Source organism: Ornithorhynchus anatinus, chromosome 18 (assembly GCF_004115215.2).
Source record: "Ornithorhynchus anatinus isolate Pmale09 chromosome 18, mOrnAna1.pri.v4, whole genome shotgun sequence".
Classification (NCBI taxonomy): Eukaryota; Metazoa; Chordata; class Mammalia; order Monotremata; family Ornithorhynchidae; genus Ornithorhynchus; species Ornithorhynchus anatinus.
The window spans coordinates 218,900-246,150 of NC_041745.1; the positions used below are offsets into that span (position 1 = coordinate 218,900).

The window sequence follows — 27,251 nt, forward strand, 5'->3', positions numbered from 1 at the left end:
GGGCCGAGGGGGGCGGGGACCGTCGACGAGGGGGACCTGCGCCCGCGAATCCCAGGGAACGGAGCTGACCGACACCACATCTAGCGGACGTACACTTCAAAGGTACAAGAGAAATGTATCTTGCAGATGACGACAGTTCACGCAAAATAAAACCGAGTCTTCAACGTTAAAATGCCTTCAAGTGAAGTACAGACGAGACACTCGCCGTTCACCGTTTCTTCTGCGCACCACTGGGAAAAGACTTAAAAGGTAACCGACTTAAAAGATTTCTTTTATTTCTACTTCTGAGGGAAAGAGACAGGTTAAATAGAACTGCTATCCAATGTGCTCTCCACTGTAAACACACGCTCACACACACAACCGCACACTCGGACTTGCGGGTGCACACGCTCACCCCTCCCCCCCCCCCCCCCCATACACGCACGCACGCACGCACACAGACCCTCAAGCTGCACCGACACTTCGTATTTTGACCAAAAGAGCAGATGCTAGGAGTAAGTGCAAAATGCAAAAATCAACTGACAGAAAAATGCCGAACGAGCAGCATCATTAATATACAAAATATTTATATTACTGAACTATTAACAGGTCACGTTCTCCGCTGGGGTAAAACTCTGGAACCACACGGCCCATTTCTTAAATCGAGTCCATGCCAGCTCCCAAGAACCGTCGAAGACTTCAGTTCGCCTCGTTCTTGGACGCCTCGTCAAAGTTCTCTACGAGATCTGAAAGGGAAAGGCTCGGTGAACGCGCCGCTCGACCGACCCGACTCGCCAAGCGTTCGGAGCGCGCGCTGCACCGCAGGAAAAAAAGCCGCTCGGGACAGCCCGCGACGGGCACGAGGCCCGAGCCTGGCCTCAGGGAGCTCACGGTCCCACAGGGTGAGCAACCCACGTTGCGATCGGCGGGAGTCCCCTCCGGCCGGGCCACCGGGTCCCCGCCGGCGCCCACGCCGGGTCACTCGGACGGAGGGCGGGGAAAGGGGGTCCGGCTCCCCGCTGACCCAACGGCTGCAACTCCCCGCGAGACGCTCCCCGGCTCGTGCGGAGGGACGGCCTCTCTCGGGTCCCGAGAGCCGCCCCCACCCGACGGGTCGGCCGACGGGACGAGCCCCGCTCCGGGTCGCGGGGCCCGGGCAGGGAAGGCCCGACGACAGGCCGGGGGTTAGGGACGGTTCCCCGCGATGGCAAGTACCATTCCCTGAGGGAGGAATTCTTTACGGTGGTGGCGTTTTATTAAACCGTTACGACGTGCGAGGCCCCGGGAAGTCGCAGTTGGACTGGCTGAAAAAATAACGGGCCCGGGGGGGGGGGGGTGACGGGTGACGGGTGACGGGTGACGGTGCTTCCCCACACTAAACCGCAAGGAAGTTCACTTAGGCACGCTCGGCCTATCTAACAGACGGGAGAAGCGGGGCCTCGGCCGCCCAGCGAGTGAGTCACGCCAACCCGTCCGCCACACGCGAACGACTCTGGAGCCGAGGAACCGTCGCCAGCTAGCTACACCCACCTGGAACGTCATCGTCCTCCTCGTCGATGTCTTCGGGCTTCGGTGCTTTGCTGTCCAAGACTGGAGGAGAGAGGAAGACGATCGAGGCGCAAGAGAAAGCCACCTGGCTCCACCCCCCGTCCCCGCCGGGGCCCTTTAGACGCGGCAGCCCGATTAGACCGTGCGCCCGTCAGCGGGCAGGGACCGTCTCTATCTGTTACCGATCTGTCCATTCCAAGCGCTTAGTCCAGTGCCCTGCACATAGTAAGCGCTCAATAAATACTACCGGATGAATGAACGAGTCCGGGTAGAGAGATGGGCCGGTCTCGGCGAGAATGACGGATCCCTAACAATCTGTGGATTTTTTTGTCTTCGACCGACCGGACAACCGGTTGTGCGGACCGCGGGGCTGGTGGCTTTTCTCTTTTAGCCCCCCCCCCACCGTCTACCGGGATTTTAAGCTTCCGGTTCATGTCACTCTTCCCCATTCCCGCCCCGGAGGCAGAGCGTGAGGCGGCCGACGGCCCGGGAGGGCGGTCCCGTGCTCCCGGACCGGGAGGAAGGCCGCGGGTGCCGCATCCCGAGCCCCTCTCGGGCCCTGAAGCCGAGGGAGGAACCGGGCCTGTTTTAATCAACCGTATCTACTGAGCTCTCGGCGAGTGCGGGGCACCGTACCGGGCCTCGTCCGAGCTTCGACGTCCACCGCCCCCGACCCTCCCGTCCGGCTGAGTGGAACGGGGCCGGGTGTGGACCGACGGAGGCCCACCTTGTCGCGGGAACTGCTCGGCCAACTTCCGAAGGCTCGTCAAGCTGTCGGCGCCGAGCTGGCTCAAGATCCCCGGGAGCATTTCCGTGATGGGTTTGGCCTCTGCGTGACCCGTGATGGCGAAGGTGTTGGCGGAGAGGGAGGCCTGCACCTTGGGGTTGTTGAAGTGGATGACCGTCCCGTCGTCCTTGATCATGTTGACCTGCGCGAGCCCAGATAGACCCACGTTTCGGGCCCGCTCGGACGCCGGCAGCCCCGGAAGCCAGCGGCGGGGAGGGCGAACGCCCACGGGAAGGCGGCCATTCCGCGCCCGGGAAACGGACGCGCAACCGCTGCGGAGGGGGAGTCCCTCCCCGAGCCGACCCAGGAAAATCCCCGACGCCGACGCTCCGACGCTCCCTAGCCCGGCCGGGTCCGCCCCCCCCCCCCCCCCCCGTATCCTGAGCTCGGGCCCCTGAGGCCCCGGGCTCCACTGTCCCGGCCACGCCAGACTAAGGCGACGTGCTTGTCCACCCCCAGCCGGCTCGACCCGGGCGATTATAATTAAAAAAATAAATAAATAACGGCCTCTGTTAGGTGCTTACTACGTGCCAGACACTCTCTTAAGCACTGGGGTAGACATAGCTTCAGCAGGTTGGACACAGTCCCCGTCCCACTTTTATCCCAAGTGCACAGACGAGGGAACGGAGGCACGGAGAAGCGAAGCGACTTGCCAAAGGTCCCACGGCAGACACGTGGCAGCGCTGGAATTAGAACCCAGGTCCTTCCGACTCCCAGGCCTGCGCTCGCTCCAGTAACCTAGCTACGCCGCTTCTCCCGGGGGAGAGACCAAAGGATGATTCAGGAGAGGACGGGCCACCCTCCGGCCCAACTGAGGGGGCTGGGAAGAGAGAAGGACAGAGAGAAGAGTGAGGGGGCGGGGGGAGGCCGGCATCAGGTACAAAATCGGGCGGAAGGGAGCTGGGGAGACGGCAGAAATGCCTCACCGACAGCTTTAAGGCTCTCGATCCTTCTCTCCTCCCACCCCACCGCCTCGCTCGTCTCCCTCGCCGTCAGCCCTCTGCTCCCGCTCTCCCCGCCCCGCTTCACGTCCGACAGACCGGCACTCCCCCTCTCCAAAGCCCCACGAGCGGTCACGCCTCCTCGGGTACCACGAGCCCCCCCCGAGGGCCACAGAAGCTCTGGTCCCGGCCAGGCCGGTCCGGCTCAAACCCCGGCCGGCCCCCGGGGTCTCACCGAGGGGAGGCCGGCACGCGCGGGACCCTCACGCGGGCGTCCGGGGCCCAACCCGGCCGGGTCGGAGGGCAAGTCACGCAACCGACACTGGGTGACGACGGCCCGTCCGGCCTCCCCGAGCCCGTTCCGGAGGCAAAGCGAGGTTTCCGGAGAATCCGGGTTCTGCTCGCTTTGCTCCTCTGGGCCCGTTACCTCGTCTGTGAAATGGCGATTAAGAGCGGGAGCTCCGCGGGTGCTGCGTCCAAGCCCATTATCTCCTATCTACGCCGGCGCTTAGTACGGTGTCCAGCCCTCAGCAAGGGTGTGACCGACACCGCGGTTACTGCTGTTAGAAGCCAAACCCAAGGTCCAAGAAGCAGCTCCGCCGAGAGCGGGTGGGTCTGGTTAGAGAGCTGCTCCTGGCTGGCTGCCGCCCAGAGCGAGGGGTGAGACCGAGGACCGGTGTGGTCAACGGAGGGGTCGACGAGGACCGACCCACCTTCCGGCGCCCCGTTCGGGGCCCCAACCTCCCTCCCCCCTCCGTGACCGACAAGGAGGCGCCTCTGCGTAACCGGCAGACCCAGCCGCAATACGACGGCAAGCGGCAAGCGAGCGGTCCGGCCCCGGGATCCCACGCCCGGGCCGGTTCTGGAACGGGCGCAGATCACCGCGCCGAGGCCTAGGCGCGTTCGTGATGGGGTGTGTTTTTTTTTTTTTTTTTTTCCCCTTCTCTCCCCCGACCCCCGACCCCATCCTCGGACAGATTCGGCCTTCACAACCCCAGCGCTCACGGGCCCGACTTCACCCTGCCGGGGAGGCCTGAATCGGCTCGGGGGGGTCTCGTCGGAGTCTTGCTCCCGAGGGGACCTGGAAGACGAGAGCCGAGAGGACGACTCGCGTGGCTGAAGGAATTTCCGAGGGGGGACCCGGAGTAAGAGAGCATCTTCAAAGGGTCCGAGCGCCTCCGAGGAAGGACCTTCACTGCCAGGGACCAGGAGGGCGTGGAGATCACAAGGCCGCCGCTCTCTGGCTCCGATCAACCATCTTCTCTCTCGCTGACCCGGGCCACGTCTCTGCCACGGGCTCCCGCCCTCCTTTGACGCCGCCCTGCTTCCTCCGGGGCCAGTCCATCAAGCGGTCGTATTAACCGAGCGCCTACTGTGCGCGGAACCCTGAGCTCGGCGCTCGGGAGAATCCGCCAGAACGGCACAACGGAGTGGGCGGACGCGTTCCCTGCCCTCGACGAGCTTAGAGTCTAGAGGACCAATCCTGCCATCGCTTAGGATTCCACCTGCACGGAAATCCGCCCGCTACACGGTACTTGTTGGGCGCTCACCCGGCGTCGCACGCTGTTCCGTCCGGGCCAATTAGGACAGACACGGTCCCCGTCCCCCAAGGGGCTCACGGTCCCCGTGGGAGGGAGCGCAGGTACTGACTCCCCGTCTCACAGTTGAGGAAACCGAGGCACAGGAAAGCTGGGTGACTCGCCCGAGGCCACGCAGCTAGTAATCGGTGGAGCGACCGGCAGAGCCGGGATGAGAACCCAGGTCCTCCGACTCCCGGGCCCGGCAGCCCAACCAACGGGACCGGGAAAAGGAGAGCCAAGAGCGATCGCTGGGCAATTTATACGGCGACGTCGCTTCTTGCGAAAGCATGTAAATCCCCGAGATGGAAAGCGCCTCAGGAATGTTCACCACCGAAGGCTAAAATCTTTTAAAGGAGGAAACAGCGGGAAGACTCGGTCCTGGAAGTTGGAAAAGGTTCGCGGAGAGCAATCCGATCCCCTACACACCAGCCTCTTAAAGGAGGGCTCAAAATGACCTCATCTCTGAGGAAAAGGCAGGAGGGAGATCTTCCGAGAAGAGCCCAAGTGAGAAGCGCTCATTTTGAAAAATGAAACAGAAACCAAGGATTGTTTCTAAAGTAAGCGCCAAAGGCCCGCCCGAGACAACCCTGTCCCATTTCCAGCTGATTTCCCAGCGCCTCCCCACCTTCAAAGGTGGCTCCGTGGCAAGAGCCCGGGCTCGGGTGTCAAGAGGTCATGGGTTCGACTCCCGGCTCCGCCACTTGTCAGCTGTGTGACGGTGGGCGAGTCACTTCGCTCGTCTGGGCCTCAGTTCCCTCATCTGGAAAATGAGGATTTAGACTGTGAGCCTCACGAGGGACAACCCGACGACCCTGTATCTCCCCCGGCGCTTAGGACGGTGCTCTGCACGTAGCAAGCGCGTGACAGACACCGACGTTATGATCATTACTTAAAGCCCTCGGGAAATCACGCCTGCTTGGGGCTACCGCTCTACTCTGTCCAACCGCCACTGATGACTTTGGTCTCGCCTAAGCACTGGCTCTGTCCCAACCTCCTCACGTACCATTTCTTTAAGCCATCGATGGTGTTTCCCGAGCGCTTACTCCGTGCGGAGCGCCGGGTCGAGCTTTCGGGAGAGGGCAACAGACTAAGCAGACGAGCACTAAGTCACGTTCGGATTCCCTCTCCCTTCTTCCCCCATCTGGACCATCACTTAAGCGTCTCCCCCGCAAGGCCGAAAGCTCCTCGAGGGCAGGGCTCGCGCGACTGCCCCCGTACCCCGGAGGCTCGCAGTAGGCGGGACCGACGACGACCACCCTCCCCGCCTGAAGGAGCCGACGGCGCGAGAGAGCCCCCGAGACGAGCCCCCGGATCCCCTCGACCTGGGCTCGCCGGCGGGCCCGGGCCCGAGACCTCGAGTCTCCGAACGGAAAGCACAGACCGACCGCGACCAGTCGATCATCTCTGGCGGAATAAAAGGACGGAGGGACCGCACCTCTTCGATCCCGGCGATGTTATTCACGGCCAGCTTTTTGAGAGAACTCTGAAGTTTTTTGTCGTCCGCCGTAGCCGTCCGGTGCACCACCTTCTTCTTTCTGCGCGCGGTCCCCTGGAAACGGGCAGAGCGAGAAGGGTCAGCGGGCAGGCTGCACGGGCCGGGCAGGCCGGGGGGACGCGACGCCTGCTGACCCAGGCCCCCTCCACGTCCCCCAACTCTCTTCCGGGGAGGGAAACCACCTCAGAGACCGTGGCTGGCGGCCTAACGGAGAGCTCTCGGCACCCGGCGCTCCTGACCCAATCTCCGAGCTCTAAACGTTCCACCATCCCCTCGCGTTTCCTCGTTCCGTGGGGCTGGAGAGAAATTCCGTGCCTTTCGGCCCTTCTGGCGCTGGGGAAGGCTGCATTTGAAAACGTCCCCCCCCCCCCCGCTCCTCGCCCCCAGAATGAAGACTGCGGCCGGGCGCTCTCTCGGAACGGCTATTCCTTCCCGGGCGCCTTTCTCCTTAACGGAGAGCCGAGCGCCGCCCCTACGACCTTCGTCGGCTGGAGCCGGCAACCAGATTTCCCGCAATTTAAGATACGCTATCCCGTTCCCTGATTTGGAGGATGGGGGGGGACGGGGGAGGAGGGGGGAGAAGGAAGGAGGAGGAGAGGAGAGGGAAACTGTCCCCTCCGTCTCCATTCCCTCCCGAGCGCCCACATTTAAATGCGTCAAGGACGCTCGCCGGGTCTCCCCGGGGCGCTCTCCCAAGCGCTCGGGACAGCGCCCCGCACACGGTGAGCGCTCGGTAAATACCACCGTTTGACTGACCTGACAGAGCCCTAACGGTTGAAACTCGGATTATTAAAAAAAAAAAAATTAATTCCCGAAGCCCGGCAGTCAGAAGCAGGAAGGCGTGGTAAGGCCCGGGAATCGGCTCCCGAAACTCGGGTCCTACGCTGACCTTCGATCTCTGGGCGAATTGAGAAAACGATCCCGAGTTTGGGACTGCCCAGATTTAGAAGCTAAAGGTCTCCCTCTTCTAGGTGACTAGTTTAGATCTGGGCGAGTCGCTTTCCAAATACCGAGAGGATGATCCCGCGGGCCAAACTCTGGCGCCACTAAAGTGAGACGGACAGAAGCGGGCTGTGGGTCACCGTCCCTCTCGTACCTTCCCTCCTATCCGGACCTGAGCCTGGAGCTTGGCGAGCTTTTCTTGATTCATGCTGTTGCTATTTCTTGGGAGGGGGCGGGGGGAGAGGGGGAAAAAAAAGTTAGGTTAAATCACACAGTATTAAGTCGGCGACACAGAAAGCCATTTCAGAAGTCAGAAAAAAAGCTTCACGACGGACACCGCCGCCGGATCACGTGGAACTCGGGTCAGGCTCCTGGTGACACGCCGTTAACCATCGATCGGTGAATTTCCGAAACGAAAACTTCCAGCAGACGAACGGAGGCCGGAGTTGGATCAAATGAACGGGGGAAGGACAGAGCGACAGACCGGGGGCGTCGACTCGAAGACCTCCTCTTTCACCTGCAAAACGCGGTGACCCGTCGCGTCGGACGGATAACCGCTCTCCCGCTTCAAAACCTTAACGGAGGGACATCTCCCGCCGAGAAGCCCTCCCCGACTAAGCCCTCCTCCCACTCCCTTCGCCGCCGCTCTTCCTTGCTCCTTCATCCTCCCTCCCATCCCCGCGGCACACCTGCACAGATCTTGGAATTTATCTATTTATGTCGATGTCCCTCTCCCCGCTCTAGCCTGCGAGCTCTCCTCGTCTGTAGTTATACCGTACTCTCCTAAACTCTCAGTACAGGGCCCCGCGCGCCGCCGCGGGTGCTCGACAGACGCCATCGAACACGCCGTCAAAACCACCTGCTTTTCCCTACCTCGCTGGGAAGCTGCGAAGACGGAAGGAAGGAAGGAGGGCGGGGGGTGAGGACGGCATTCTACAACGACAAAGATCGACATCGATCCTCTCGGCTCCGAAGTCTCGGAGTCGGCCTCTGACCCGGGTCCGACTTAACGGCCCGGGTCGGACGGAACCATTCCCGGCAGGCTTGCTTCTTTTCCCAGTGGGCGCTTCTCTTCTACGACCCCACGTGAAAACCCCCCGACGGAGCAACCCGAGGACACGGATAAAGAGGGCCCGGAGGCCCCGACGAGGCCGGGCGGCAACTCGGGGGAGGAAGACGCCGGCGATTCCGGCGCCGCTCTCCACCCGAGCCCCGGAATCGGGCCACCGAGCCTCCCCGCTGTCCGGGAAGGACGGGTCCTCTCGCTCCCCTGCCTGGTGACGGGAGCTGGCCGCCAGAAACCTGAAAACCTCGCCGTCTCTGGGAGATCCCGGCCGCCGGATCCCACCGCTGCCGTCCTTCCCCAGGTTTAGCCCAAATCCATGAAGGGAGGGGGGGGAGCTAATGACAGGAACCTGGAATCGCTCTGGGGCTTCGGCACCGCCGGCCTTCTGCGGTATGGAGCGGCGGGGCTCGGGGGGGGGGTGGGGGGGGGGGTGTCAGAGGTCGTGGGTTCTAATCCCGGCTCCGCCGCTTATCAGCCGTGTGACTTTGGGCGAGTCACTTCCCTGGGCCTCGGTGACCTCATCTGTAAAACGGGGATTAAGACTGTGAGCCCCACGTGGGACAACCTGACCACCCCCGTAGCGCTCACAACGGTGCCTGGAACGTAATAAGCACTTAACAGATATCACTACCGCCAGACTACTTGTTTCGTTTGGCTGCCTCCCCCGTTTAGACGCTGAGCCCACCGTTGGGCAAGGGATGGTCTCCATCTGTTGCCGAAGTGTCCACGCCAAGCGCTTAGCCCAGTGCTCCGCACACGGTAAGCGCTCCATAAATAGGACCGAATGAATACTAAGCGCTTAACAGATATCGTCGCCAGACTACTCGTTTCGTTCTGTTGTCCGTCTCCCCCGTTTAGCCTGCGAACCCGCCGTGGGCAGGGATGGTCTCCGTTGCCCAGCTGTAGGTTCCGAGCGCTCTGAGTAAGCGCTCAATAAATACGACCGAACCAACGCCCCGGTTCCTCTACGGCGATGACGAAAGGAAGTCGGAGGTCACGTATTACGAAAGGGTCACCTCGCCCCCTCTCTCTCTCTCCGTCCGCCAGCCCCCTGGGGGACGGGATCTCGGTTCCAGGTCCGCCAGGGGAAGCTCTCTGCGCCTCAGTTTCCTCATCTTTACAGACCTCACCCGGCGGACGGGGCATTAAGTCAGGGATCCCCACGTGGGAGAGGGACACCGTCCGGGTGCGGAGAGGCAGCGGGGCTCGGTGGGAAGAGCCCGGGCTCGGGAGTCAAAGGTCGTGGGTTCTGATCTCCGCTCCGCCACTCGTCAGCTGGGCGACTGTGGGCAAGTCGCTTTGCTTCGCCTCAGTGACCTCATCTGGAAAACGGGGGATTAACCGTGAGCCTCCCGCGGGAGAACCCGATTACCCAGTATCTCCCCCAGCGCTCAGAACAGCGCAAGGTCACCCAGCGGATAAGCGGCAAGTCACTTCGCTTCTCCGCGCCTCGGCGACCTCGGCTGTAAAATGGGGATCAGGGCCGTGAGCCTCCCGAGGGACCACCCGATGACCCCGGCACTGACAGTGCCCTGCACACGGTCGGCGCTTCGCAAATACCAACGTGATCATCCTCGACCGCGGCGCCTGGCAGAGCGCTTGGCGGGTGCCGTCGGAGAGAGGCAGCGGGGCTCCGTGGCAAGAGCCCGGGCTGGGGAGTCAGAGGGCATGGGTTCGAATCCCGGCTCTGCCCCTTGTCAGCTGGGGGACTCGGGGGGGGGGGGGGGCCAGTCACTTCACTTCTCTGGGCCTCGGTGACCTCATCTGGAAAATGGGGGTGAAGACTGGGAGCCTCACTTGGCTGATGGCCCTGTCTCTCCCCCAGCGCTTAGAACAGCGCTCTGCACCTAGTCAGCGCTTAACCCACACCAACACTAGTAGTATTATTATTCTGGGTGCCTCAGTTCCCCCCCCCCCCGTCAAAGGGGGATCAACCGGGAGCCTCCCGTGGGACCGCCCGGTGACCCCAGATCTCCCCCAACGCTCAGAACAGCGCTCTGCACCTAGTCAGCGCTTAAATACCCACATTATTCGGATTATTCTGGGGGCCTCAGTTCCCTCCTCTGCAAAATGGGGATGAAGCCCGGGAGCCTCCCGGGGGACCGCCCGGTGACCCCGGGATCTCCCCCAGCGCTTAGAACGGCGCTCTGCACACAGGAAGCGCTTAAGCAGCGTGGCTCCGTGGAAAGAGCCTGGGCTTTGGAGTCAGAGGTCATGAGTTCAAATCCCGGCTCGGCCACTTGTCAGCTGGGTGACCGGGGGCGAGTCACTTCACTTCTCCGGGCCTCAGTTCCCTCATCTGGAAAAGGGGGATGAAGACTGGGAGCCCCCACGTGGGACGACCCGATTCCCCTGTGTCTACCCCAGCGCTTAGAACAGTGCTGGGCACCTAATAAGCGCTTAACAAATACCAACATTATTACTAACGGCGCTCTGCACCTAGTCGGCGCTTAAATACCCACATTCTTCGGATTATTCTGGGGGCCTCAGTTCCCTCCTCTGAAGCCCGGGAGCCTCCCGGGGGACCGGCCGACGAGCCCGGGTCTTCCCCCCGCCGGCGCTTAGCACAGCGCCGGGCACCTGGGCAGCGCTTCACCCAGGCCCACGTGACGCCGGGTACGAAGGAGGCCGCCCGCCCGATTGTGGGGCCGCGGCCTCGGCTCCGTCACGACGACGTCGGTCGCGGTGGCGACGGGGCCGGGGCCGGGGCGTCCGGGGCCGGAAAGACGGAGTTTGGGGGCTGAGGCGGCCTGAGGGGAAGGAGGGAGGGAGGCGGAGGGAGGCGGCCCGAGGGGGCCGGGCCCCCGCGGGCGGCGACCGCAGCCCCCCGGACCCCCGGCGCCCGGCCGGAGGAGGAGGAAGAGGCCGCGGGGGAGCGGGGGGAGGCGGGGGAGGAGGGCAGGAGGCCTCACCCGGCCGGGAGGCGCCTCCGACACCGACACGCGGCCACGGCAAGATGGCGGCCGCCCGCAGCCAGAGAAAGGGGCCGCGGACGCCCGTCACGTGACGCCCGCGGCCAATGGGCGGCCGCGCTCCGCGGGAGCGGTTTCCCCCTCCCTCCCCCCCCCCCCCCCCCCCCCCCCCCCCCCCCGCCGCCGCGGTGCCCGCCGGGACTCGTAGTCCTCGGCCGCGGTGCCCGCCGGGACTCGTAGTCCTCGGCCGCGGCGCCCGCCGGGACGCGTAGTCCCCCGCCCGCCGCGCTCGCCGGCGTCCACCGAGGGCGGCCCGGCCGCCGGGCCGGGGGACACCCGGGGGGCCGGCGACGAGGAGGGGGACGACGAGGGGGACGAGGAGGGGGACGAGGAGGTCCCTGCCCCTTTAAGGCTCTCCCCCTCCTCCCCCCCCCGCCCGTCCTTTCGTCACTTCCGCCTGGGTGGCCGGGGGGGAGGGGCCCCGCGCGCGCGCGCCGGAAGCGTTGGCGGCTCGGCCATGGAGGGGCGGAGCGGGAGCCGCGGGCGCGGCGCCGGTCCCGGTCCCGGTCCCGGTCCCCGACCCCTGCCCGCCCCGCCGCCCCTCCTGCTCCTGCTCCTCCTCCTCTTGCTGCTGCTCCCGCTCCCCGTCCCCGCCGGGCTCGGAAAGGGTCAGCTCAACCGACACCGGGGGGGAGGGGGGAGGGGAAACTAGCCCTCTCTGGGGGTCCCCGGGGCACGTGGGGGGGGGGGGGAGGGCCCTGCCCTGCCCTGCCCTGCCCTGCCCTGCCCTGCCCTGCCCTGCCCTGCCCTGCCCTGCCCAGGCCTCTCTTGCCCAGTCCTACCCTCCCTTGCCCAGCCCTGCCCAGCCTTGCCCAGTCCTGCCCTGCCCTGCCCGGCCTTGCCCAGTCCTCTCTTGTTCAGTCCTGCCCAGTCCTACCCTGTCCTGCCCTGCCCAGCCCTGTTCAGTCCTGCCCAGTCCTGTCTGGCCTTGCCCAGTCCTCTCTTGTTCAGTCCTGCCCAGTCCTGCGTCCTGCCCTGCCCTGGCCTCTCTTGCCCAGTCCCACCCTCCCTTGCCCAGCCCTGCCCAGTCCTCTCTTGCCCAGTCCTGCCCAGTCGTCTCTTGCCCAGTCCTGCCCTGCCCGGCCTTGCCCAGTCCTCTCTTGTTCAGTCCTGCCCAGTCCTAACCTGTCCTGCCCAGTCCTGCGTCCTGCCCAGTTCTCTCTTGCCCAGTCCCGCCCTGCCCTGCCCAGCTCTGCCCAGTCCTCTCTTGCCCAGTCCTGCCCAATCCTACCCTGTCCGGCCCAGCCCTGCTCAGTCCTGCTCTGTCCTGCCCAGTCCCGCCTTGCCCAGACCAGTCGTCCCCTGCCCTGCCCTGCCCTGCCCAGCCTTGCCCTGCCCTCCCCGTCCGGTCCTCCCTTGCCCGGCCTTGCCCCGTCCTGTCCGGTCCTCCCTTGCCCAGTCCTGCCCATCCCTCCCCTGCCCTGGCCGGACCCCGCCTCTCTGCCTCCCGATGGGCCGTGGGCACGCTCCGTCACCTTCCTTTCTGTTCTTCGTTCGGCGCCTCCCGCGCGTCCAACGCCGTCCCGACCGGCCACGGTGGACGGCGGTTAAGTAGCCGGGGGGGGGGGGGGGGGTCCGTCCCGCCCGGGGCTCGCACCCTAAGTAGGAGGGGGAAGGAGGGATGTGTGGGACGCTTGGCACCGGCCGGGCAGAGGCCCATGTGACGACACGACCCGTCCCCCCGACCTGCCGTTAGGCCAGTCATTTAATAATAATGATAATGTTGGTATTTATTAAGCGCTTACTCTGGGCAGAGCACTGTTCTAAGCGCCGGGGGAGATCCAGGGTCATCGGGTTGTCCCACGGGAGGCTCCCGGTCCTCATCCCCATTTTACAGACGAGGGAACGGAGGCAGAGAGAAGTGAAGCGACTCGCCCACAGTCACGCAGCCGACAAGTGGCAGAGCTGGGATTTGAACCCGTGACCTCCGACTCCCAAGCCCGGGCTCCTTCCACTGAGCCACGCGGAGCGCTGCGCTGGGGGCTGGGAGAGAGCGGGGCCCTTCCCGAACCGGGCGGGGAGGACGGGATGGCGCTTCGTACAGTGCTCTGCGCGTAGTAAGCGCCCAATAAATACTAGCGAGTGAACGGAAGGACGGATTAGGGAGCGATCGTTCATTGGGTCGTATTTACTGAGCGCTTACCCTGTGCACAGCGCTCAGCCAAGTGCTTGGGAAAGCAGCGTGGCTCAGTGGCAAGAGCCCGGGCTTGGGAGTGAGAGGTCCCGGGTTCGACTCCCGGCCCTGCCGCTGGTCGGCTGTGTGACCGTGGGCGAGTCACTTCACTTCTCTGGGCCTCAGTTCCCTCATCTGTAAAATGGGGATTAAGACTGTGAGCCCCACGTGGGACCACCCGATGACCCTGGGTCTCCCCCGGCGCTTAGAACGGCGCCCCGCACATAGGAAGCGCTTAACAAATACCAACATCATTGTTATTACCGTAGGACCGGCGAGAATCGGGCGGGTAACTAGCAGAATATAAAAACTAATATTTACACGCGTCCTTGGATGCCGAACCTCCTGCCCCTGGTCGGCGGTCCTCCCCTCCTCTCCGTTTCCCCATTTCCCACCTTCCTTGGTGCACGGCCCCGCAGGAATCACGGCATTGGGCATCTCCGTTTTTCGTATCTGCACCTCCGGCAGGCTGGTCCCCGGACCCGATCCTTCGCTCGATCCTACCTGTCGAGCGCTTAGAGTGCGCGGAGCACGGTGCTAAGCGCTTGGACGGTACGAGTCGGCATCAGATAGAGACCATCCCTACCCGACGCCGGGCCGTCAGTCTGGAAAGGGGAGACAGACCGCGAAACAAAACAAGTGGGCATCGACGGCATCAAAACGGAGCGATAGAATTATAGGTGCCAACGCGCATCATTATTAAAAGAGAATGGTCGATACGTACAAATAGACGCCAGTGCCGTGGGGCGGGGAAGGGGGTGGAGAAGAGGGAGTAGGGGGCCATGGGGAGGAGGAGCGGAGGAAAAGGGGGACCCATAATGTTCTGATTCCACTCCAGGGAATCGGTAGTGTTTCCTGAGCGCCTCACGGGTGCAGAGCGCGCAATGAAGCACCCGAGAGAAGGGCGTCGTAGCAGTAGACGAGAACCCGGTCCTCCAGGAGTTTGCTCTGCTCACGGGTATCTGTTGAGCGAGATGGTGCCGAGTGCTCGGGAGGGTATAACCTAACAGATTTGATAGACGTGCCCACAGGGAGCTTCCGATCTGGTGTCCCCCGACCCTTAGGCGCGAAGCGCGTACAGCGGCGCTTCGCCTGCGGTAAGCGCTCGATAGATACGACCGAATGAAGGGCGAAGCACATAGGGATAATCGGTCGTCAGGCTAATGAATTAGCCGGATCATCTGTAAGAGATTTCTGTGTCCGTCTCCCCCGTCAGATCGGACGGTGCGGTCACACCAGCGGTTGAGTCGGTGCCATTTCTCAGACTTCCCCATGTCCAGTTGCGTCCCCCATCCTCCCCGCCGTCCCCAGCGCGGCGAGGTGTACGTGGGACCGCCCTGAAGCAGTCGGCAAATGGGGGGGCAGAGCTGCTTGAGCGTTTAGTCGTGGTGTGAAACACCACCCCTCCCTCCCCCCACGCCCCCACCCCTCTGAGCTCCCTCTCACCCCCTTCTCTGAGACGGAAAAATCCCCTGGGTCAGTTTACCACTTTCATCTTGCCGATGCTACGAATGAATGTTTATCTCCGTAGGGTTTGGCGATCACATTCACTGGAGAACACTAGAGGACGGGAAGAAGGAAGCAGCTGCCAGGTATGGGGAAGACCGATTTTGGCCTGGGTGGGGTAGAGGGAGAGAAACCGCCCGGCTTCCTGCCCCTTCCGCCCCCGTCCCTGCACGAACTACATGGAAAAGCCCAAGAGCAGAGGGAAGGAAAGGAGGGCGACTTGGGAGGCGACTCTCCTCCTGTTGGCGACAGAAGATGAGGGTCGGGCCTTACCCCACGGCGGTGGGACAGAGAGCCTGCCGGCCTGGGGTGGGGACAGCCGTCTCTCGGAGAGGCCGACGGTTCCTAATCTAGGAGAGGTAAAGGACTGTAAACCTTGACGGTAAAGTGCCAGTATCAAGTCAGGTACTTGTCCGCTTCGGGACCTCGGGCGAGTCACTTCCCCGGTAAAGTTCCCTGTGAGGCGGCCCATTCTGTTCTGTTGGACACTCTCAAGCCCGTAGCGAGGGCTCTGCACACAGCAGGCGCTCGATAAATACCATTAATTGAGTACCGGGATACTTGGTTTCCTTGCTCCCTCCTGGAAGTCCCCCCTACCCATCTGGGGAGCCACTGCTTGCAAGGCGGGAAGTCACATGGTGTGGTGGACTCGCTTTCTTATTAATAAGCGTAATGGCATTTCTTAGGCACGTTGTGCCAGGCGCCGTACCGAGGGCTGGGCGAGAGGTCACCCGCCCGCCTGGGGCTCGCCGTCTCAGTCTCTTCACTGCGGATGACGAAGCTGCGCGGGAATCCGTGCCCGTGGCAGTCCGCCGGTACTAGGTAGCGAGCGCCTGCCGGGCGCCTGGGTGCGGGGCGCTGTCCCTGGGCTTGGGGAGAGTACGGTGGAATTAGACCGTCTCCCTGGCGCGAGGCATTCAGCCAGGAAGGCAGACACTGAAATACTTAGCAGATAAAGGGGTGTAAGGAAACGGAGATAGGTACCTGAGGGAGTGGTTAGCGGTGGGGTAGTTAAGGGTGTACACAAGGGCGAGGCGGGGGGGGGGGGGGGGGTTATGACCTGGGGGGAGCGGATATTAAGGGGGGGAGGAAGGGGAAAGCCTTCTCAATTCCACATAGCCGTAGCCAGAAATCGTGGCTGTCCTCCACCTGAGAAAGACGGTCTTCTCCCTAAGGAGCGGCGTGGACGGGCGGAGGGAGCCCGGGCCCGGGCCTCAGAGGGACCTGGGTTCCAATCCCAGCTCCTTTGTTCATTCAGTCGTATTTCCTGAGCGTCTGCTGTACGGAAAGCGCCGTACTAAGCCACTTGTCTGCTTGGGGACCTCGGGCGAGTCATTTCGCTAGTGCTTCGGTACCCTCCTCTGTGAAACGGGGATGAAGACGGTGAGCCCCAAGGACCGGGTTCAACCTGATTGGCTTGTATCGTAATAATAATGACGACGGTGGCGGTTAAGTACTTACTGTGTGCGAAGCACTGTTCTAAATGCGGGGGCGATACAAGGTGATCAGGTGGTCCCACGTGGGGCTCCCGGTCTCCATCCCCACTTTCCAGATGGGGTGCCCGAGGAACAGAGAGGTGAAGCGACGGGCCCAAAGTCACACAGCCGACAAGGGAGAAGCAACGCGGTTCGGCGCAAAGGGCCCGGGCCTGGGAGTCAGAGGGCGTGTGGGTTCTGAGCCCTGCTCCGCCGCTTATCACCTGTGTGACTTGGGGCGAGTCACTTCACTTCTCTGGGACTCAGTTCCCTCATCTGTAAAATGGGGATGAAGACTGGGAACCCCATGTGGGACCACCTCATTACCCGCTAACCCCCTCAGCGCTTAGAACCGTGCTCGGCCCGTAAAAAGGGCTTAACAAATGCCACTGTCATCATCGTCATTATTATTATTAAAATGGGGATGAAGACTGTGAGCCCCACGTGGGACAACCTGCTGAAGTCGTATCCCCCCCCCCGGCGCTTAGCACAGTGCTCTGCCCATAGTAAGCGCTTAACAAATGCCACGATTATCGTTATTAAAATGGGGATGAAGAGTGTGAGCCCCACGTGGGAACAACCTGATGGCCTTGTATATCCCCCCGCCCCCGGCGCTTAGAACAGTGCTTGGCATATAGAAGGCGCTTAACAAATACCGACATTATTATGAATAAAACGGGGATGAAGACTGTGAGTCCCACGTGGGAACAACCTGATGACCTCGTATCCCCCCTCAGCGCTTAGAACAGTGCTTGGCCCATAGTAAGCGCTCAATAAATACTATTGGACGAATGACCAGGAAGCGCTTAACGAATGCCACCATCATTATGATTAAAATGGGGATGAAGTCTGTGAGCCCCAGGCGGGACAACCTGATGGCCTTGTATAGCCCCCACCCCAGCGCTCAGAACAGTGCCGGGCATAGAGTAAGCGCTTACATACTAACCTTATTATTATTAAAACGGGGATGAAGACTGTGAGTCCCACGTGGGAACAACCTGATGACCTCGTATCCCCCCTCAGCGCTTAGAACAGCGCCGGGGACGTAGTAAGCGCCGAACAAATACCCCCACCATCGTCATTCTAGAGAAGCAGCGTGGCTCGGTGGAAAGAGCCCGGGCTGGGGAGTCAGAGGTCATGGGTTCGATTCCCCGGCTCTGCCACGTGTCAGCCGGGCGACCGTGGGCGAGTCGCTTCGCTTCTCTGGGCCTCAGTTCCCTCATCTGGAAAATGGGGATGAAGACCGGGAGCCTCCCGTGGGACACCCCGATGACCCCGGGTCTCCCCCAGCGCCTAGAACGGTGCTCGGCACAGAGTAAGCGCTTAACAAATACCAACGTCATCACTGTTATCGTTAATAAGTGGCAGAGGCGGGATTCGAACCGCCGCCCGCTGACTCCCGAGGCCGGGCTCCTCCCCCGTCGCCTCTCTCTCTCTCTCTCTCTCTCTCTCTCTCTCGCGCGCGCGCGCGCGCGCTGGGGGGCGGGGCCCGGCGGCGGCACTTCCGCTTCCGGCGCCGCGCGGCTGTGAGCGGGGCGCTTCCGGCGGCCGGGGCGCGCGCTAGGCGCTGAAGGGCTGAGGGGAGGGTAGCGGGGGGACTTCCGCTTCCGGCGGCGGGGGCGCGCGGCGCCGAAGGGCTGAGGGGGGACGGGCGCTGGCGGGGGCGCGCGGCGCGCTTCCGGCGGCGGGGGCGCGTGCGGCGCTGTAGTCCGAAGGGGGGCGAGCGGGGCGCTTCCGGCGTCGGGGGCGCGCGCGGCGCTGAAGGGCTGAGGGGAGGGTGGGGGGGGGACTTCCGTTTCCGGCGGCGGGGGCGCGCGGCGCCGAAGGTCTGAGGGGGGACGCGCGCGGCGCTGTAATCCGAAGGGGGGAGAGCGGGGCACTTCCGCTATCCGGCGCCGCGCGGCGCCTGAAGGTCCGGGGGGGGGGGGGCGGGACACGAGCGGGGGGACTTCCGCTTCCGGCGTCGGGGGCGCGCGGCGGGCGGGCGGGCGTTCGGGCGGGCGGTCGGGCATGCCGCTGCTGGTGCTGTGCGGGCCCGCGGGGGGCGGCAGGAGCCGGCGCGCCGAGGAGCTGCGGCGGGCGCTGGAGGCCTCCGGCCAGGCCGTGCACGTGGTGGGCGGGGGCGACGAGGACCGGGACGACGAGGCGGGGCGCGGGGCGCTGCGGGCCGCCGTGGAGCGCCACCTGTCCCGCCGCCACGTGCTCATCGTCGACGCGCCCAACGGCGTCAAGGGCTTCCGCTACGAGCTGCACTGCCTGGCGCGCGCCGCCGCCACCCGCTACTGCCTGCTGCACTGCCCGGCCCGGCCCGAGGCCGCCCGGCCCGAGGCCGCCCCCTTCGAGGCCCCGGACCCCCGGCGCCGCTGGGAGCGGCCGCTGTTCACGGCGCCGGGGCCGGGGGGGCCGCTGGCGGCCGAGGTCCTGCGGGCGGTGTGCGCCGCCCTGCTGGACGGGCCCGGCCCGCCCCCGCCGCGCCGGGCCACGGGGGCCCCGCCGCCGGCCTCGGACGCCTTCCTCCACCGGCTGGACCGGGACACGGGCCGGGTGCTGGCGGCCCTGGCCGAGGCCCAGCGCGGGGCCGCGCCCGGGGACCCGCTGCCCGTGCCGGGCGCCGCCGAGCGCCTCGCCTTCACCCGCCCGCTCGGCCCCGCCGAGCTCGCCCGCCTCCGCCGACAGTTCATCTCGCACGTCAGGACGCGCCCCCGGGACCACGGCCAGGACCGCTTCGCCGACATGTTCCTGCGCTACCTGCGACACAACCTCGCCTGATCTTCCCCGGCGGCCCTCCCGCCGCCCCGGCGGGTCGCCGTCCGACGCCTCCGTCGATCTCTTCCGAGAAGGACGGCGACGGTCTCGGTCGAGCGCGTACTCCGCGCCGAGCCCCGTCCCGAGCGCCGGAGCGGGACGGGGCGATCCGGTGGTCCCGCGTGGGGCCCGCCGCCTCTAATCCCCGTTCTACGGATGAGGTCGCCGAGGCCCAGAGGAGCGGAGCCACCGGCGCCCGGTCCCACGGCCGGCAAGCGGCGGGGGCGGGATTAGAACCCACCGCCTCCGAACCCTAAGCCCCGTCCGCCGAGCCACGCCGCGGAAAGATCCGAGGACGGCGGGGGAGACCTCGCGGCGCCGGAGGCTCCCCGGAAACCACGTGCGCGTGACCTACCCCATCCGCGGGGCCCAACGCTGCCGGCGTTCGGATTCCTCGTCCGCCGTCCCCTCCTGGGTGTCGTCCGCCTTCCCTCTGGACGCTCGCGTCGGCCGGCGGGGTTCCCTTTCCGCTCCCCTCTCGGCGACGGGTCACTTCCCGGGTAGCGATAAGATCGGGGCGTCGGCGAAGGCCTCACCGTGGGCCCAGCGCCGAGGCCAGTTCGGAATCCCCGGGTCAAGATGCTTTAAGGTGAAAGCGGCCCCTTCCGGAGCACCGGCGCCTCCCAATGTGGAATCCCAGCAACGGTCCTAAGAGCGGATCGACGGGAGGATCGCCAAGGGACGATTTTCAGAAACGGAAAACGCCACCCGCCGGACTTGAAGACGGCGTGGATCGGAACGGACGAGATGCATCGTGTCGGGGGAGAAGTAGAACTCTGCCCGCCTGGGATTTTTCTTTTCGAAAATCCCGACCGCGGCTTTTCCGCTTTTACTTTTAGGCCGAGCCGGTACTGTTGAGCTGGTACCGGGATGTGTTGATATTATTCTTTGGGCCACAGAATGACCGTATCGATCGATTAAACCTTTCCGTTTTTCTCCGAGTCCCTTCAGAGTTCAATTTGAATGGAAGGACAGCAGACAGCGCTTCCGGGGGGGCTGTGTTCGTGTGCGTATGCGTTGGGGAGGGGCGCGCTTAATCCGTCCGTCTTGTCCATCGGGAGAGGGTGTGACCCTTGGCATCGGGGATCTGGCCGCCGTCACTGATTCGGTAGCACTTATCTCCTCTACGAGCTAGTGAGCTCCGTGAGGGCAGGGACCTGCGGCGCGGCTTAGTGGATAGAGCCCGGGCCTGGGAGTCAAAAGGACCTGGGTCCTAATCCCCACTCTAATAATAATAATAATAATAATAATATGCGTACTTCATTCATTCATTCATTCAATAGTATTTATTGAGCGCTTACTATGTGCAGAGCACCGTACTAAGCGCTTGGGGTGAACAGGTCGGCAACAGATAGAGACGGTCCCCGCCGTCTGACGGGCTCACGGTCTGATCGGGGGAGACGGACGGACGAGAACGATGGCGGTAAATAGAGTCGAGGGGAAGAACATCTCGTAAAAACCGATGGCGACTAAATAGAATCGAGGCGATGTACAATTCATTAACAAAATAAATAGGGTAACGGAAATACATACGGTCGAGCGGACGAGTACGGTGCCGCGGGGATGGGAAGGGAGAGGTGGAGGAGCAGAGGGAAAAGGGGAAAAGGAGGGTTTAGCTGCGGAGAGGTGGAAGGGGGGTGGCAGAGGGAGTAGAGGGAGAAGAGGAGCTCGGTCTGGGAAGGCCTCTCGGAGGAGGTGAGTTTTAAGTAGGGTTTCGAAGAGGGGAAGAGAATCAGTTTGGCGGAGGCGAGGAGGGAGGGCGTTCCGGGACCGCGGGAGGACGCGGCCCGGGGGTCGACGGCGGGACGGGCGAGACCGAGGGACGGCGAGGAGGCGGGCGGCGGAGGAGCGGAGCTTGCGGGGTGGGCGGGAGAAAGAGAGGAGGGAGGAGAGGTAGGAAGGGGCGAGGTGACGGAGAGCCTCGAAGCCTAGAGTGAGGAGTTTCTGTTCGGAGCGGAGGTCGACGGGCGACCACCGGAGTTGTTTAAGAAGGGGAGTGACGGGCCCGGATCGTTTCTGCGGGAAGAGGAGCCGGGCGGCGGAGTGAAGAATAGACGGGAGCGGGGAGAGAGAGAGAGAGGAGTATTTGTTAAGCGCTTACTATGTGCAGAGCACTGTTCTGAGCGCTGGGGGAGAGACAGGGTCATCAGGTCGTCCCACGTGAGGCTCACAGTTAATCCCCGATTTACAGATGAGGGAACTGAGGCCCAGAGCAGTGAAGTGACTCGCCCACAGTCACACGGCTGCCAAGTGGCAGAGCCGGGAGTCGAACCCATGACCTCTGACTCCCAAGCCCGGGCTCTTTCCACCGAGCCACGCTGCTTCCTGCTCCCCACCCACTCTGCCGCCTGTCTGCTCTGTCACCTTGGGCAAGTCACTTCACCTCTCTGGGCCTCAGTTCCCTCATCTGTAAAATGGAGATGAAGAGCGAGAGGCCCGTGTAGGACGGGGACCGTGTCCGACCTGCTTAACCCGGATCTACTCGGGTGCTTAGAACAGGGCTCGGCACATAGTAAGCCCTTAACGAGTACCATAAATAATGATCACGATTATCGTTACTTCCGCCGCGTGATTGCAGCTGCCCGGTAGAGCGCCCCGCACCCAGGAGACAGTCTACACTGAGGCCGCGTCCCCAGAGGGACCTGGGTCAGAGGGCAGAAAAGCTGGTCCTGGGCTGGTTCTGCTCTCAACCGGAGCACGGAGAGACAGACAGACTGGGTTGTGACCCCAGAGCCGACACTTGCCCGCCGTGTGACCCCGGGCAAGTCGCCGCGCTCCCCCGGGCCGCAGTTCCCTCATCTGTAAAATGGGGATTAAGACAGGGAGCCCCATATGGGACCTGGACCGCGTCCCACCTCGTTGGCTCGTAGCTACCTCAGAGCTCCGTACAGCGCCTGGCACGTAGCAAGCGCTCGATAAAAGTCCGGAATCCAGGTGGCCGTCCGTGGGCCCGCCGTTTCCGACGCTTTCGGGGGAAATGGTAAAAGCACGGGTTTCCCTCCCGGGGGTGGGGTGGGGTGGGGCGCTCGGGGGTAGTCTTGGGATAGCGTGGGGTGCCCGGAGGTAGCGAGGTGCGCCTGGGGGGTCGTCTGAGGGCAGTGTGGGGCCCGTGGGGCGACTAGAAGCCGGGTGTCAGCCCGGGCTCTAGAACGGCAGCGGGGCCACCTGCCCCCGAGCAGCAGTGTGGCCTACAGGGAGGGGCCCGAGCCCGGCGGTCCGAGGACCTGGGTTCTAATCCCAACCCTGCTACTGGCTTGCCGTGTGCCCTTGGGCAAGCCGCTTCTCTGTGCCTCCGTTTCCCCAACCGCAAAATGAGGATTAAATCCTACTCCCTCCTACTTAAGACTGTGAGCCCGACGTGGGACGGGGCCTGGGTCCGGCCCGAGAGTCGCGTATCTACCCCATCGCTCAGAACAGTGCCCGACACACAGTGAGCGCCAAACGGCTACCGTAAAAACAAAACAAACAGTTCTCGCGCGCCTCGGCCCGGGTGCGGACGGCTCCAGCCTCACTCACGGTTTCTTTTTGTCTTTAAAGCGGGCTGCCCCTCATGGTCATCATCCACAAGTCCTGGTGTGGCGCTTGCAAAGGTAAGTCGATCCACCTCGTCGGCGGCATCGTCCGTATTCGCTGAGCTCTTTCCGTTGCCGGAGGACCGTGAAAAGTGCTCGTCAGAGTACCGTACGGCAGAGTCGGTAGACACGTTCCCCGCCCGCGAGGCGCTGACGGTCTAGAGGAGCTCTTTATGTGAGAAGGATTTCGGAACCGAGCGGAAGCAGCTCGGGACCGGGAGTCAGGTGACTCGGGTTCGATTCCTGGCCCGGTCTTTCTTTGCCTGTGACGCTTCGGGCGACCTTTTGGGTAAACTGGAGGCGATGTATCCGTTAAGCACCGTATGCCAGCACCGTATCAAACCCCGGGGTAGATGGAAAATAATCCAGTTGGACCCATCCCTGTCCCCCATGGGGCTCACCAGTCAGAATCCTCATTTTACAGATAAGGTAGCCGAGGCAGAGAGAAGCTCAGTGAGTTGCCCAAGGTCCCGTAGCAGACGAGCGGCAGAGCTGGGGTGAGAATGCAGGTCCTTTGACTCCCAGGCCTGGGCTCTGTCCACCAGGCCACCCGGCTTCACTTCTGGGAGGACGAAACGGGGTGACGGGCCAGAGAACCCCGGGGGGGGGGGGGGTGGAGGGGGAAAGCTCCGTAAAACGCAAGCTTTTCTCGCTGTTCACGTTCAGTTGGAAGTATTTCATTTTCTCTTGAAAGCCTTGTCTAAGACAAGCGGGCGGGGAAGGCGTCTGCTGGTTCGTGGAGTGAGTCTGCTAGAAAGTGCCGCTGTACCGCGTTCTGTCGAGAGCTTAATGCAGTGTTCCGCGTATGATCGGGGCTCGATAAATACTCACGCCGCTATCAAATAAATACCTTGACCGATAAGCGAAGGTTTCGTAGTTAGACCCCATTCTGTTACCTCGGAGGTGTATCTGTGGCCAAAACTCCGGCTTCGCCGCTGCTCTGTGGCCTTCGGGGGGGGGGGGGGGCAGCAGGGTTCTCTTGCTTTGACCTGGAAACGTCTCTCCGCCAGCCTTGAAGCCCAAGTTTGCAGAGTCCAAAGAGATCTCCGAACTCGCCCATAATTTCGTCATGGTGAATCTGGAGGTAGGACTCGGAGAAGCTCCCCTCCCTGCTCCGAGACGAGGACTCGGGTGGGTCGGCGGGGTGGGCTGGCCGTCACTCCCCGGGGGCGGGGTGCTCTGTTCCGCCGCTGCCCGCGGAGACGGGCCGCCCCTTCCCTTCTCTCCAGCGGAGCCGGCGTGCCCGGGACCCGAGAGGCGGCCGTAGCCTCGATCGCCCTCGGGTCCTCTCCCAGTGAAGCCCCCGCTAGGCCTGCCCGTCTGGGAGGGGGCGGGGACCTCTCACCTCCTGCCGGGAGCCAGTCCGTGGTGGCCCGAGAGAGGTCTTGCGGAATTATTCCCCAACCTGAGAAGGAGATGGTTCTGTGGGACCCTCGGCGGGGGCGGAGAGAAAAAAGTGGCACCGTAAGCCGGTGGTTCGGGGGGACGGCCATCGCCGCACTCTTCCACCTCTTGCTCCTAGGATGAAGAAGAGCCCAAGGACCAGGATTTCAGCCCCGACGGCGGCTATATCCCTCGAATTCTCTTCATGGGTGAGGCTGCCTTGCGGTCACCGTCTTTTCCTTCCTCGAGAGAGGGACGAGGCCACCACAAACAGTGCTGCGGACTTGTAGGCCGTCCCGTTGCGGGGCTGGGGCGGGGGGGGCCTGGGGCTGCAGACCGCTCTGGCCATGACGTTTGTCCTCTGTGCCCCCAGACTCTTTCTGGCCAGGGGCCCTTCCTCTCTCCCTGCTCCTCCTCAGCCTCCTCATCTTGCGTTTTGGCTTTTTATGGTATTTAAGTGTCTACTTCGGGCCAGGCCCTATACGAAGCCCATACCGACTAATCAGATTGGACAGAGTCCCCGACCCATAATTTGAATCCCCATTTTGCAGACGAGGTAACCGAGGCCCGGAGACGTAAAGCGACTTGCCCACGGTCAGGCAGCGGACAAGCGGCAGAGCTGGGATTAGAACCCGGGTCTCCTGACTCGCAGGCCCGTGCTCGATCCACCGGGCCACACTGCTTCTCTGCCCCCTCTCCTGTTTGTGGAGACTTCTCGGGCTCGGCTCCGGGTCGTCTGCTCTTCTGAGGTCGAAGGGGGTCTCCCCTCTCCCACGGCCACGAAGAGGCCCCCGTGGCCTTCAGCCCGGTAGCCCCTTCTTCCCGTCTGTGCCCTCCGCCCCCTCAAACTGAGTCCAAACGCAGCTTCTCTCCGTGCCCCAAACTCACCGACCGACCCCAACGTAACTTGTCTTGCCCTAACCTCCGACCTTGCTTCCCTCCTGCCGGCTGTCCTGCTGTTTCTCCCCGCAGGGGATTTCACTTCATTGCATCTTCCCCTCCTGCCCTGTCAGCCCCCGCTAGACCAAGGTCTCCTCTTCCTGTTTCTCCCCGTCACCCCCATGGGCTGCTGGAACTCTCTGCTCGCGGGTCTCCCAAGTGCTTCCCCTCACCCCTTCTCTTCCGCTCTGACCAAGAAGCTGCGTGGCTCGGTGGAAAGCGCCTGGGCTTCGGAGTCAGAGGTCGGGAGTTCGACTCCCGGCTCTGCCACTTGTCAGCTGGGTGACTGTGGGCGAGTCACTTCACACCTCTGTGCCTCAGTGACCTCATCCGTAAAATGGGGAGGAACCGTGAGCCTCACGTGGGACAAACTGATGACTCTGTATCTCCCCCAGCGCTTTCAACAGTGCTCTGCACATAGTAAGCGCTTAACAAATACCAACATTATTATTATTATTATTCTTCTCACCGGTTGTGCTGTCCGACACGGCTCCTCTTGGGTTAATATCACTCTGGGACCTTTGCAAATCGGCAGCTGTCCGCCTACTATTTGAACTCCTGCATTCCACGCCAGTGCTGATCGCTCCCTTCTCCCTACTTTTTGGGAAGAGCCCCTCCGGGGACAATGTCTTTATCCTTCCTCTTCCTCCCCCCCCCCCCCCCCCCCCCCAACCCCGAGAGTGAGAACCGAGGTTGGGGACCGTAAGACGTCTTCCCCGAGCTTCCTCCCGGGGCGGAGGCCCACGGGCCGCCTCTGGCGTCCCCTGACCCGGTGTCCCGTCCCCGGCGAATCGGCGCCCGTCAGAGTCAGGATTCCGTCCCTGCCAAAAACTCAGCCCTTCTCTGTCCGTCCCGCAGACCCCAGCGGCAAGGTGCACCCGGAGATCGTCAACGAGAAGGGCAACCCAAGCTACAAGTATTTCTACATCAGCGCCGATCAAGGTACCGCTGGGCCGGGGGTGGGGGCAGAAGGGATGGCCCTCGGCTGGCATCCGGGCCCGGGGCCCCGCGTCCCGACCCGGCTAATCCGTGGCCTGTCTGCGTTCGGCGCCGTGGGGGCCGTACCAGCCAAAGCTCGCTCTAAATAAAGAGACATTCTCAAGATTCCCCTATCTGGCCTGGAACGGGGTCCGCGTCCGAGACCCCGGGCTCGTCTCGGTCGTTCTTGCCCACCCTTGGGTCCCTAAACTCACATCTGTCCTGTCGAGGTGGGAGAGTTGGCTTTCCACGGGTTCCTGGAAGGCTCCTCTGAGACTCTCCTCCTCCTCCTTTTACAGTGGTCCACGGGATGAAGGAAGCTCAGGAAAAGCTGACAGGAGATGCCTTCAAACTCAAACACTTAGAAGATGAGTTGTAAGGGGGTGGGGCGGGGCTCGCCTCCCCTCCCTGTCTTGGGGGCCGGGGTGGGGAGGGAGGGGGCGGGGGGAGAAACGAACCTTCCGGAAGGCGGAGCCGACGCCCGGAGGAGCGCCTGGGGTGCCGGCGACAGTCGAGACGGTCCGGGTCTCACCGCGCCCCTCCGGCCGGCGCCCGGCCGCCACCACGGCCCGCAAGCCGGAGGGACGCAGATGGACCCCCGTCGTGGCCGGCGTGCTCCTCCCCCAAGAGGCCGGGGCCCCCACCGCCTCCTCCCTCCTCCCTCAGTCCCGAGGGCCAACCGGCCGTTCAGCCTTGATCGGCGCCGGGGGTCACTGGGGCCATTTACGCTTCTTAGGTCACGACCGCCTTCTCCCCCCCCAGCCCCTCCCTTCCCTCCTGGGCTCGCGGGGTCCTGGCCTGGGGCCGGACACACACTCCCGGGAGCTTTTGGGATCCCTCTGCCCTGCTTGGCTTTTTGTACCGGGGTTTGGAAGACGACCACTACTAAAACTTTTCAAATAAAAGGAGGACAGTTGACTCTGAGCTTTCCTTGGCTGGGAGGAAGATATCCCCCCTCCCCCCCCCCCGGGTGGTTCAGCCGCGGCCCCCGTCTGTGGTTCAGCGTCGGGAGCCAAGTCCCAGCGTCAGCGGGGGCCTGCTCACGTAGCACGCCAGAGGAGCGATGTTCGTTCATTCAACAGTATTTATTGAGCGCTTACTATGTGCAGA

At 63.4% G+C, this 27,251-nt stretch overlaps 2 protein-coding genes across 5 annotated transcripts; one reads left to right on the forward strand and one right to left on the reverse strand.

Annotated features, from left to right (window-relative positions):
• Positions 1-253: 253 nt before the first annotated feature.
• BTF3L4 (basic transcription factor 3 like 4) lies at positions 254-11,352 on the reverse strand. 4 transcript variants are annotated; one of them, XM_029083146.2, is made up of 6 exons: positions 11,251-11,352; positions 7,427-7,493; positions 6,271-6,384; positions 2,255-2,456; positions 1,510-1,569; positions 254-725 (listed from the first exon to the last, which is right to left on the reverse strand). In XM_029083146.2, exons 2-6 carry the CDS (start codon positions 7,478-7,480, stop codon positions 679-681), a joined length of 477 nt encoding a protein of 158 aa, XP_028938979.1. In that variant the 5' UTR covers positions 7,481-7,493; positions 11,251-11,352; the 3' UTR covers positions 254-678. The 4 variants fall into 4 exon arrangements, with proteins under 4 accessions (XP_028938979.1, XP_007657656.1, XP_028938980.1 ...); XM_007659466.4 differs by lacking the exon at positions 11,251-11,352 and adding an exon at positions 10,801-10,910; XM_029083147.2 differs by lacking the exon at positions 11,251-11,352 and adding an exon at positions 10,365-10,383.
• On the forward strand, positions 11,295-27,059 carry TXNDC12 (thioredoxin domain containing 12). The gene is made up of 9 exons (XM_029046734.1): positions 11,295-11,341; positions 11,491-11,644; positions 11,885-11,918; positions 15,015-15,075; positions 22,807-22,859; positions 23,852-23,925; positions 24,364-24,433; positions 26,022-26,105; positions 26,441-27,059. Exons 1-9 carry the CDS (start codon positions 11,295-11,297, stop codon positions 26,518-26,520), a joined length of 657 nt encoding a protein of 218 aa, XP_028902567.1. The 3' UTR covers positions 26,521-27,059.
• Positions 27,060-27,251: the final 192 nt, after the last annotated feature.